The sequence below is a fragment of the Accipiter gentilis genome, chromosome 5 (assembly GCF_929443795.1).
Source record: "Accipiter gentilis chromosome 5, bAccGen1.1, whole genome shotgun sequence".
Classification (NCBI taxonomy): domain Eukaryota; kingdom Metazoa; phylum Chordata; class Aves; order Accipitriformes; family Accipitridae; genus Astur; species Astur gentilis.
In genome coordinates this window covers 28,419,334-28,432,064 of record NC_064884.1, presented here as the reverse complement: position 1 = coordinate 28,432,064, position 12,731 = coordinate 28,419,334, and the positions used below count along the sequence as shown (strand labels likewise).

The following is a 12,731-nucleotide window of genomic DNA, read 5'->3' as shown; positions in this document are numbered from 1 at the left end:
TCTTAGAAAAAGGTACATTATTTAGTCTATCTTCTAATAAAGGAGTGTAGAGACCCTGTAAGATGAGGTCCTAGTGAGCTTTGAATTCCTGTGATGTTTCATGATATTCCATTTGGGTTTGGCTACAGGTGCATATCAGAGGAAGAGGAAGGGGGGAAAAAAAAAAAAAATCACTGTGCTTTTAAGGCAATATTGTTATGGTTAATGCAATGAGGTCCAAACACCTTAGGGAAAAGAATTATCTGCCCCATCAGAAAACTATAGCTAAAAAGTAAACAGAGGTAATAAGAGGCAACTTCCTGTGAAATTCATTCCAACGGTGATTTACTTTTACATTAACGAACTGTCAGCTAAGGGAAATACAAGAAAGCCAACTGGTAACTTTTTCTCTGCAAGATTTATATGAACAGAAATTCTAAACACATGCCTCAAGGCAGCAGAAATTTAGATATTAAACAGAACATACAGGATTGCTTTTGATTTGTTTTGCTTAAGCTACATTAAAATATAAAACATGACTGACAGAGAAAGGGGAAAGAATAAAAATACTTTGGAGCTATTCATTAAATATCCAGCTTCCTTCTGACTAATCTCTCAGTTACACACGATGTATGTATGCCTATGTAAGGAAAGACACTGCCAGGCTGAATACTTTTTTCAAACTTTTTAGGTTTTCTGAGTTTTTCCATAATATTCAGAAATGTGAATTTCCACGTCTGAGTCAGGGACAGCACTCTCAGTCACATTTACCCTTCTCAGCACTATATGCACGCCTGTTCCCACCCTGGGCATGCCATGGGAGAAGTTTCACAAAGCACCAGTAATAATGTTATAAAATCATCCCCCGTCTCCCCGCCATACACAAGGATTGTGCTGACTGATGGGTTAATGCCTTGGCACTTTGGTTCTTGCTGTGCACATGGTAAGAGAGAGGAAGATAAGGGAATGTGCTGACAACCATTTAATTATTTTCATGGCGATAGGATCTTTGGCCCTTGTCTAGGGTAGGCAATTTCAGATCTCTGGTGAAAAAACACACTTCCTGACCTGGGCCGTTTAAGATAAAACCCAATCCATTTCCACAGACAGCAATGTGACTAACCCTTGCCTGCTAGCGTGGGTGGCGTTAGCAATACTTCCCTCCATACTCCCTTCCCATCTCTTACTAGGCTCCTGAGCCCACAGGGTCACTCTGAAACTCTCCCATAAACAAGGGAGGACTTTAATCCCTCCTTTATCTACTCACGCCCAATTAAGAAGCATGACGGACAGAGATGATCCTATATTGCAGACCATTATCAGCCATGTGGGTGAAGGACCTGTTTTCAGCTTTAATCTTGTTTCTCACCTCTCTTGATGAATTAAAAACAGCACAAATTTTTGCTTTGAATCACCACTAAAAAAAAAGAAATTAAAATTTCAGGAACTGTAATAGAATTGAAACTTACTCTTCAGTGAGCTCAGTGGGGATTGATTAAAGCCCTTTGAGGACATGGAAACTTGGCTACAGACACCAATGCACTTTACTGATGGATGAACAAAAGGACAATTGCTCACTCTGGCATTAGCTACAGTCATAGTAATTCTGTAATAACAGCAGTATGGCACATAATGCAGCAATAGTGTAATAAGAATTGTAGATGCACTCATGGCTTTGTTAAAATAAATATTTTCCACATCCTGAATAAAATTAAATATGGTTGCATGGTAGTCAAAATTTAAAACAGCTATTGACTCTTATGTAATTATGTATCTGTTGATGACAGAAAAAGGTAAAAACTCTTACGAGGATGTTGCAATCTCAAAATGTGCAAGTGTTCAAAACCTTAGTAGTACAGTACTGACAAGACACTTGAAAACTGGTTTGAAAAGTAATCATGCAAACTGGAATCTGCTTTTAAGGTCACCAAAAAATCTCCAGTTCTGCTTTTGGGTTACCATAGATAGCACAGTCAAAACCAAGAGACAGTACAGTATTGAAACATTAGACATTTTGCTATGAGAGCAGAAAGGCCAAAAAGTAAGGGGAGACTAAACTGAACACTTCTTGTGAGGTTACACACACCTGAAGCAACTGATTTTTACTTTCCATACTGAACTGCTGCTTCCTTATGTCAGATAAAAATGAGGCCATTGCAACAGGACAAATGTCAACGCAATTTTGTCATTCTGAGAAGTGCAATGTCCAATGGATCCCCTAATTTCCCAGATTTTGAGCCAAAATAGTTTCTACAGGGTGAAGATTAAGGAAGCACTAGAGAAATTAGGGAATTTTGGAAATCATCTAATATATTTCTCAGAGCCAAGGAAAGCGGACTATATATTTAAACCATTTCTGGCAGATATTTCTATACATTCCCAAGGATCGAGATTCTCTAGTCTTCCTTGGCAATCTATTCCACTGCTATCTATACCTTTCGATGAGATGTCCTCCCCTCATTTATCTTGCTGTAATTTAAGCCAATTCTTTCTGCCCTTTCAACTGCCCAGAAAGATCAGTCTATCCCTTCCCACTGCAGCTATCTCTTTAAATAGTCTCAGTTCTTATGCAATCCCCCTTCTGCCTACTCTAGACCAAAAAATCTTAATTCCTTCTGTCTGCCCTCAGTAGTTATGTTTTCCAGAACTCTGTTTACTTTTTGTTCTCTTTTGGGCTCTCTGAAACCAACAAAATGTACATACAAACAAAAAGTTAGGACTGTCTGAATCTCAGATAAAAGCAGATTTAACTAATTCTGTTTAAACCAGCACCATTTTAACACCTCAGCTTCTATAAAGTCCTTTCACTGGAAGATAGGCAAGCTGTTTACAAGGGAGGCAAGACATACACTCATCGTTATAGGCAGGGAAACTAAGGCACAGCTAAATGACTCACTCAAGGCCATCAGGGATGTCTACCCCAGACAGGAATGGAAAGCTGTCAAGCTGTTTACTGAGCTGCTCAGTAACTTCACCCCATGTTACAACACATGAGCTGAAGCCAGTATGCCAAAACAGTTACAGCTGCTGAGATTTTAACTAAAGTACATGTTATATTCTTATAATTATTCTCTATTTTTATAATTTCTTTCTGTCTTTCTGTTTTAAGTGTCAGAGTCTATCCATTGATGCCTCTGAGGTATCAGACCTATATTTTGGGATTACACTCCATTGCTGCACCTTGCTGCTTGTCAGTACCTTACTAATCAATTTGTGGCTAAACATTCTTTTCACAGACCATACCACTCCTGTTCTAAATTTTCTGCTGTGTAATCCTTGTCCCAAGTTCTGTTTCTGAAAACAGGCCAAGTCCTGTAGTTCTTCTCAAGTTAAACTATAAAATTATTACTTCTGCATTTTTTCCATGTCACAGCATGACTGATATTTTTACCCTTATGAATAGCCCTTTAAATAATACATGAAATCTGTACCTGAAGATCTTAATCCCTTGCTTGTATGTAACCTCCTCTAGGCAAAGCTTAATAAGCCCCAATAGCTTTCTAACCTTATAGCTCACTATTGAAGCTGGATGAATGTCAGGTTTTATGATATTTCTACTGTAACTTCAGTAAAGCTTAAGCTGCCGGAGAGATTAGGGATACCATATGAATCCACAGCCAAAGTGACCAATACCTTTTAAGAAGACAGTATAAAAAATGCAGGAGCAGCAGTATTTCCTGCCTTGTCTGCCTTGCCCTATTAAAAAGAACAGATGAAAAAACTCCATTTTGCAGCATAACCTATGCTTTTACATCAACATAAAAAGAATGATGAATCCCGAGGGTCTACAGGCAACTACTGCCAAATGACAGGTGGCTGTAAAGCTAAATGTCTCATTTTCATTTCAGTCGAATATTAACAGCAGACTATCTATGATCTCTTTCACTGTTGAACAGCAAACATTTGTCTATTGAGCCTGGGTGTTTCCAGTGTACCTTATTTATCTACTCATCGTTCAGGCAGATAGGGAAATGTCTTTTTTTGTTTATTGAAAGTTTTGAAGATTTCAAATCATTTCCAGTCAAAGCAAGAAAGAAAAAGCCCCCAGGGGCACACACTTGAAACGTAAAAGACTCAGGTTCAGGTATCTGCTCTGGTTTCCATCAGAGACCTGGTTCTGAGTATCCTATATGCCAAATCAATGCCTGAGAAAAGAGCACAGACAGTAACTATAATAGAGGATATGGAATTATCTAGAACACTTTCACTGCTTTTACCAATCCAATGGCACCAACCACTTCATTGCTGAAGTAGTTAGCCAGGGGCTTATATGATTTTGCAGAAGTATATCCTGGAGTTTGGCATAGGGCTTTTGACCCACCTACTTGTTCAGTGCCAGCACAGGCAGCAACGCCATGCTGTGATTAGCTGAATGCACAGGTGAGCTTGTAGTTGGCTTTCTCTGTCCTCACGGCATACTGGCTAGGACCTTCTGGCTCATGGGACTTACTCTTGCTGTGTCACCTGTACTTTCAATAACTAAACTTTTATCAAGAGGAATTAGCAAAGACTAATGGTCTTAATATTCTAGTCACCAGGTAACAGCCCAGAGCAGCTGTAAATTAGAACTGCACGGCCCAGGATCACATATGGCCCAGGAACGCAGGGAGAAAAAGGCCATCAGCCAACAGAGCCACGAGTGAGAGCTGGTTCCTAAGGACACTTCTGGCTACACAATTTAACGGAAATGGAAAACACCTATTAAAGCGACATGAAGCTGGAAGGTGCTACTGCATTGTTTTTTCTCTAAATAAAAAGTACGGGTTTAAAAAAAACCAACCTGCACTTTTTAGTTAGAGAAGAAAAAACCACCAAAGAAACTAGAAACTCTTTCTATATATAAACCATCCTTTTTCCAATGGCAAGTCTGTAACAGCAAAACTACCCATCTGATATGGAATTAGCTGAGCACTACAAGCTGCTCCAAAATTTTCATATGCTCCAGAATAAACTCCAGAGTTTTTTTTCCAGTAAAGCATCTGGAGCTCCTAAAATATTTTGCACTCTAGTGGTTAGGAAAAGACATTTAGTAAATGAAATCTCTCATTCATATGTTTAATGAAAACAGAATGTGTTACATTACTCTGTACTCAAGTATCACTACAGACCAAGATGATGTTAAGTTTAAACTGATTGTTCTTTACAGTGTATGATTATCCTATGTACATATAGCTTGCTGAGGAATGTTTCTATTATTTGAATCATAAAAGTGTTTACAAATAATAAGTACACTACAGGTATTTTACAGATTTGAACTAGAGTGAAGGGAATACATAATCTACAGGCACAAACGGTGTTGTGGAAAATGGGAGAACTACGTGATTAGTCGCAGTATTCCAACAACCAGAAGAAATTCAAGAGAGAGGTAAATACTAACAAGGTAAAAGCAAAGGAAGGGCAAAATGACAGAATTCAAAGAACAAAGAAAAAAATAACAGCAAAATGATTAAAAAAAAAAAAGAAAATTCAGCAGTAGCAGAAAATATGACCCAACCTAGCAAATCACAACTAATAATTACAATGCATGGCTTTCACCAAAATGTTATACTGTATATAATTCAGTCATATGTAAGCATAATCCTAAGTCATCAAACCTTTGGCTCCTAGGCCTTTTATTTAAGCAAGAAGATAATTTGCTGACTTACCTGCTTGCTGCATGTATATAATATATGTGGTAAACAAGCAGAGGCAGTGCTGCAGCTTCCATTTCCAGTGATAGCACCACATTTCACTTACATGAGACATCCTGTGGAAAAAAAAGGAGCAGGAATTCAGGGAGCTTTACAAGCAGCCAAGAAAATGAGAAAATACTGTTGTTAGTCAAACTAATAACTAGCAGTAAATAAAGTAGCACTTGAAATTTATGGATGGCCCTAGTGTTCCTTAAACAGAGACAGAAGTCTCTATGCTTACTAAAAATGGTCAGAAATGATGTTGTCTTGTTCTTAATGGACAACAAAGTGGAAGACTTGTCAGTGCTGGGCTTCTAAGCAGATAGGTGTGGGTGGTATTTCAGTGAAAGAAACAAGCAGCCCATATGGTGACAGTCTGAAAGAGTTAAGGTGTATTTTTTTTTTTGGAGATTGCAAAGTTTTACTTTACCTATTTACATAATTTACAAATACATTTATGCTGTTTAAATGTATATATAAATACATATTTGTTACTAACTATATAAAGAAGGTAGGTGAGAATTTGCCTCAGCCCTTAACCAGCCTTTCCATATTTTTCAGTGCTAATATTTTGATAGCTACAATATTTTCTGCTGGCAACTTTAATGAAAATCCTGAAACTTTCCTTGCCAAAATCTAGGGGCTCATCTGTGCTTCCAGTGAAGTCAGGGACATTTTTATTATTTAATAAAACAAATGCAATTACATAAAAATCTTTATCAGTTATAGCTTGAAGTTAAAGTTTCCTTTGCCTTGAAGTGTACAGGACATTTAATGGCTAAACGAGTATGTTTCCTCCATGGTGAGCAGAAGAGGAAACAAGAAAGGGTCTTAATAAATTTGGTCAGACATTTAACCACGTATCCAAAATGAATGGTGCTCCATTGCATTCCTGTCTCATTTTATTCAACAAGTTAGCAACAAGCAAAAGCAAGCAACAAGTAAAGAAACACATGTATTCTTTTGACCAACTCCTTCCCCTCCTATTTGGTGATGATAACTGGCTTTTGTTCATTAAGATATTATCTACTTATACTGGGAGAAAATCTCTAACAGAATCCCAAAAATATTTCAAAAGTCTATTCCCAGAAACAGTATGTGAAGAACCACCGCAAATGAATAGTCATGAAGAAACGATGATGAACACAAATGTCTTCCAGGTTAATGCATATTAAATACAGAAAAAAGAAAGGTATTTGGAATAGCCACCAGTATGATTTATCAGGATGAAAACGTGAAAGAGATAAGTGAAAGAAGGTACAGAGTTCATACTCAGTGGCAAGAAAAATTAATTTTCTTAAACTTGGGAAAATAGTCTTCCTTCTGCTCCACAGACATTGTTGTGAAACTGCCAGTGAAACCTGAGAGCAAATGTAAATCTTTTCCCAGTATCAGCTTCCATTTCTTCCCAAAGTGGAGTTCTGTAATCTAGACAAGCCAAACTTAATGCAGCAAGATAAACCATTGTAAAGGAACAACTAACGTTTCAGTTTTAAAAGTAGCAGTTCATCAAACCACTCCTGTGGGCTAGATGCCAATGGGCCCAGGTAAATGGCACTTCAACAGACTGCTGCAATCAGTCAGCTTTCCCTTCAGTGCAGTGTTACATAGCACAAGTGTATGATTACAAAAGAAGTCCAGTTCTTTATGGGTAGTTCTATCAAATTAGGAATTTGAAGCCGATTTATTTTTCAGAGATATTGTAAAGTCAAACTTAACAAGTGTTGAAGACAAGCACAGAAAACACTGGGCTCTGAAATACAAGAATCTCTTTGATGAAGCCAGACACACAAAATAACCAGATTATCAAACAATAGAATTATTGTCCTTCAACTTAATGACCCCAAAATCCCTATTAAAATCTCAGACAACAGAATGCTGAGGTTTGCGAACAGTTAGTGTTCAATGTATATAATTCATAAATCCACAGTACCCTTAATATTAATTTAGAAAATTGGCTTTGAACAGAAGTCATTTTAAGACATGAAAAGAGCTATATGTACATGCAAACACATACAGCATGCATATATACTCACAGAGTGGTGAAATGGAAATGTTAAGGATAACAGTGTGACATACCAGAGATACAGAAGAATATTGCTGTTTCTACAGAAGAAATTATTTGCAGCTACTGGTGGCCTACGTGCCAGCCTGCTGCATAATCTACCAATGCAGACCTGTAGAAGTGGTTGCATTACTGCGTTTTGGTTTGTTTTGAGCAAGCACAGTTAAAGTTATCAGACTAGGAAACAGTCACAAAAAATTATTTATTAATTCAGAAGAAATCTGTGCTGGTTTTCATCGTATTGATACATTTTCTGTGTGTTACAGCAATCACCACTTTTGATGTCTGTGTGAAGTCAGCTGAAGTTTTTGCTCATTGAGTAGGTGGTGAATCCAAGACACGACTTATGAGATACTCAAGGAAAATAACATGACAAGTGTCTGCTGCCTAGGTCTGGAGTGAATCTACGCAGTCATATTGCCTTTAGTGCCCTTCTTAAAGAATCTGAGATTCTGCATTAGTCTGAGAGAGCTATTTAATTTGGTCAGTTTCTATTTGTTGATGTTTACTTGCATTGCGGTAACACTTACAAGCCAGTACTCCATGGTGTTAGTTTACAGTCTGTTTCCTCATCCTCACTCTTGTAAAAAGCACAAGTCAAGAAAGATTTCAAGAACGTGGATAATCAACAAGAGAACAGAGCATAAATACATGCAAAGTGATGCAAGGAATGCATTTCGAGAAACAAAAGAACAAGGCAGAAAGGAGTAACTATAAAGATTTTTCCCCAGAGAAAAAAAGCTAGATGATTATACAATGACTATAAAAAAAATTACAATTCTCCACCAAAATAAATACATACAAAATAGCAAACCTGTCTCCTCCACTTACATTCTCTCCTGCTGAAGGACAAAACAATTTTCTTTACACCACATCATGTCAGTTGACAAGAAAGAAAGGTTTATCAAACTCAAGAATGCCCACAGAAGCAGCACACTACCAAAACACTCCACTAATGCATGCACCATGAGTCAGATCTGTTTCTTTTGAAGATCTATGTTACAAAGAATAAGCTGTGCTATAAATGAATGAGGAAACCTGTTATTTACATGTTCTTGAGATCTGGCATAGACAAAAAGCCAAAATCCAGAAACCTGACTGCTCACAGCCCTACACTGTGAGGTGTGTAACACTCCTGTTCACACAAGAAGTTTTCAGGGATGGAATTCAGCTAACACATTGCCAACAAAAAGGCTTCTTTTATAACAAAATCCATCCCTGGTATTTTTATAATGTGACATCCCAACTGGCAGACAATTACAAAAAGGAGCCAGAGAAACTGATAAGTACTTCCCAGGCATTAAAAAAAGCAACTCAACAACTTAGTCGCAGATATTATTCACCTGTTAATACCCACCATGTTTATATTTATTTTAGGGTTCATTTTCTTGATTATTAGTGTTAATTAACATCTAGAAATTAATCCAAACAGCATATGAATAATTAAACAGAAAAATTAGCAAACAGTTCTGGGCTATCTTACAGCTTATTAAGGGATGATATGTTCCCCTGCCACAACAGCACTGACTTGATGGCCAAAGAGACCCCTTCGGTCTTGTGTTCCTATTTTAAATAGTATTAAAAGGATGTGTTCTGTCATTTAACATTCATCAATAGCACAGAGAATGGACATCAGTACAGCAATGTACTAAAACACACCAAGAGTTTAAATAAGCAAAGCAGTCCGTAACAAAGATCTCAGAACATATACAGATTATTTCAGTCTTCAACCCCGAATACATTAAAATTGCTGAACCCTGTTCATAGTGGGTTTTCTTCTCTATTTTGTTTCAGTTTATATGAAAAAGCCCTGTTCTGTCCCCGGCTGGTAACATGCTAGAAGCTCTGAACAAACTATTATAGATTGTCAAACACAGAACCAAACCAATATTTTACCCAATATATTTGGGGACTATTAGGACACCTATGGTAGGAGTACATCCATTACAGTTGGATATAGTCTCACAACAGCCATCCCTCTTAGAAAAATTACAAAGTGATCTTCTATGGAGTCTGATAGAAGCACTACTAATTTTTCTATGGACTTGTATTATTCCATTGTAGACACTGTGTGACATGACCAGCTATGCACTCTAGCTACCAATTCAATACAGTCCAGTCCACAGCTACTTTCATTTCCTATAACATAGGGAGACAATGAGCTTATTCACCATTCATTCCAGAAGAGCAAAGTAGACATGTAATTTATCTAAACCATAAATGGATAGTAACTTGACATAGTTCAAGATTAAATTAGTGGGATTCTTGCTACATCTAACTACTAAACCTTTTCCTCCACATGCCAGCAACTAGCTAACACAACATCATCACCTTTTGGGAGTATACAGCTCTGCAAGAAAATATACACAAGATGTGAATAATCCTGGAGCATTTCATTTGTATACTGTATGGCCCCAAAACATGCAATACATATTCAAATACACCATCTTCCTCCTTCAAAGCTTCAGCAAAGTTCCCTGGGGTAGGATGTGAATTCTGCCTCAGGCAGACTGACATGACTTTCTTTGGTCTTTGACGTGTCTCAAGCTATTAAGGAAAAATGTTGCTGACACTTTAAAATTAAAAGAAAGATAACATCAGTTTCACATTTTTTTTCCTCATATAGGTCGTAAACAAAAAGATTTTGAGCTTAATCACTCTTAAGTGGAACTGCAACAAGTGAAAGGTGATTACAACTCACAGTTTAGTTCCTGCAGGTTAAGAGAGGTCGATTTTAACTTTGAAACCCTTGCTTTAAACTATAGTACCTGAATGTCTTGAAAGATTAATTACACAAAGCCACTTAAAACTTTCATTTTGTTAAGCATTACTTGTTCCTACTTCTTCTTACAGTCAACCTTGAAAGCACCCTCACACTCATCGAAAGAGATGAAAAAAAAATGAGACACTGCCTTTTAATTTAAAGAGCGCCAGCTGCATCAGATCCGTCTGAAGTCCCTCGGCTTTCCTTTCCAAATAAACTTTTCCCAGTTGCAGGCAACTAATCTGCTGGCTGCTTGCAACTTTGTAGCACTGCAAGGCGAGGTCTTCAGGAACTTCTTCTCATTTCTGCCCCAACTCCACCGCCCACTGTTAGAAAACCTCTACCCTTTTCCCCTTGCACTGAGTCCCTTCTGTCCAGCCACAGGTCCCCTCTCTCACCTGGCTGTGGACGCACCACCGAAACTCCTAATCCCAAATTTTAGCACCTTGCCTTACCTTCGGTAAGAGCCTGTCGGCAAAGGTAAAACATACCGGGGAAGGCGCCCGGAGGCCACGGCAGTGGCACGCCCGGGGCAGGGCGGCGTGCGGACGGACGGACGGGAGGGAAGAGAAGGAGGGAAGGAAGGAAGGAAGGAAGGAAGGAAGGAAGGAAGGAAGGAAGGAAGGAAGGAAGGAAGGAGGGAAGGAAGGAAGGAGGGAAGGAAGGAATGAAGGAAGGAAGGAGGGAAGGAAGGAGGGCCACCGACCCGCCCGCCCCTCGCCCCCCGACGGCGGCGGAGCCCGCGCTGCCTCCTCTCCGCTGTGCGCTGCAGGGAGGAGCGGTGGGGCTGGGAAGGTTTTATGGAGCCCGCCCGCCTCCCCCCCCCCCCTCCTTTTTCCCCTACTTGTGCTGGCACCGCACCTGGAGGTCTGGCAACGGTGCCTGTGGCGGACGGCGCTCCTCGACGGGAGCGACCGCGGCCCCGGCCCCGGCCCCGAGCTGAGAGGCCGGGCCGGGCGGGTGCCGGGGCACCGGCGTTCGGAGCGGCGGGCGGCGGCAAGCGGGGCCGAGGGTTTCGCTACTTGCCTCCAAGCACGGGGAAACTCACCGGCGCACTCCTAAGGACGGGATTACCGTGCTCGCAGAAAGGCAGCGGCCGCCCGGCACCCTGCAGGGCAGCCGCCGGCGGACCCGGAGCCCGGACGGGGCAGATCCCTGCCTGCCCTGCCCTCTGAGCTCCCGACGTGAAACTCTCTCGTTTCCCCATTCCTTCAGCCCTACCTATCTGCACGGCTCAAACCCGACGTTACTCATCACCTACTACGGGGGGGGGGGGGGGGGGGGGGGGGGGGGGAAGCCCTGCCTATCTCGCCGTGGTTTCTCGCCCCACGAAGGAGCCCGGGGGGACTATCCGCGCTCCCCGAGCGGCAAGCCGCAGCCCTCGCCCCGGAGCCCGGAGAAAAGACTTACATGGTGACATTACGGGGCGGCTCTCCTCCGGGTCTCAGCAACCATCCTCCCCCGCTGCCGCTCGCTCTGCCTCTGGCCCGCTCCCGCGCGGGCTCCTCGCAAAGGTCATCGCTGCTCGCCCACCTCTCGTCCACGCCCGCCCCCGCACACGCCGCCCGCGGCGGCCGGGGCCGCGCCGATCCGCTCCTCCTCCGCCGCCGCGATGCCCGCCGCCAACCCCCCCGCCCCCCGCCCCGCCACCGGGACCTGCCTCTCTCGGCACAAGTCGGGGGAACTTCGCAGCCGAGGGAAGCCGCCCCCGCGGAGCTCAGGGGCCGCCCCGCCCGCCGGTCACCCGCGCCCGCCGCGCCGAGGAGGGCTCAGGTGGCAGCTCCGGCGCGGCCCGGCGGGCTGGCCCCATCCCCGCCCCCCCGCCAACCGGGGATCTGCCGAGCCGCCGCCGCCGCCACCGGGGGCCCCCGCGCTCTCCTCCGGGGGCCCGCTCCACGGGACCGGCGCGCCGCTCGGGGGAGAAGGGAGGCTACCGGCATCCCGCCGCCTGCGACCCGCGGGAGGGGGGCTCCCCGGGCGGCACCCCGTGCCGCCCTTCAGGCGGACACAGCCACGCAGCGCCCCGGCCCGCTGGTTAGGGGCTAGCCCGGGGGTTCGCAGTCCCCCAGCACGTTTACACCCCCCCCCAGGAGACGGTAGCCACAGGCCCAAAGCCACTCCCAAAGGACACAGGCCACTTCTGAGGAGATCTCACACCGGGGACGCTACCCTTGGTGGTCACAACCTCCTGGGCACACAGCACACACAGGCCTGCCTGCACGCCTCGGGGAAAGAAGCCACCGCGCTGCGT

General features: G+C 42.6%; 1 protein-coding gene across 5 annotated transcripts in view; it reads right to left on the bottom strand.

Annotated features, from left to right (window-relative positions):
- Positions 1–12,049, bottom strand: part of ADGRG6 (adhesion G protein-coupled receptor G6) — a 116,763-nt gene extending 104,714 nt beyond the window's left edge. For 3 of the 5 annotated variants that reach the window (XM_049800934.1, XM_049800938.1, XM_049800939.1), the window contains exons 1-2: positions 11,891–12,049; positions 5,625–5,725 (exon numbers count right to left, since the gene is read on the bottom strand). In XM_049800934.1, coding sequence (XP_049656891.1) covers positions 5,625–5,725; positions 11,891–11,892 — 103 coding nt within the window. In that variant the 5' untranslated portion in view covers positions 11,893–12,049. Of the gene's footprint in view, positions 1–5,624; positions 5,726–10,878; positions 11,178–11,890 lie in introns of those variants that run through there. The other 2 variants (XM_049800935.1, XM_049800936.1) reach the window with 2 other exon arrangements.
- Between the last annotated feature and the right edge of the window lie 682 nt (positions 12,050–12,731).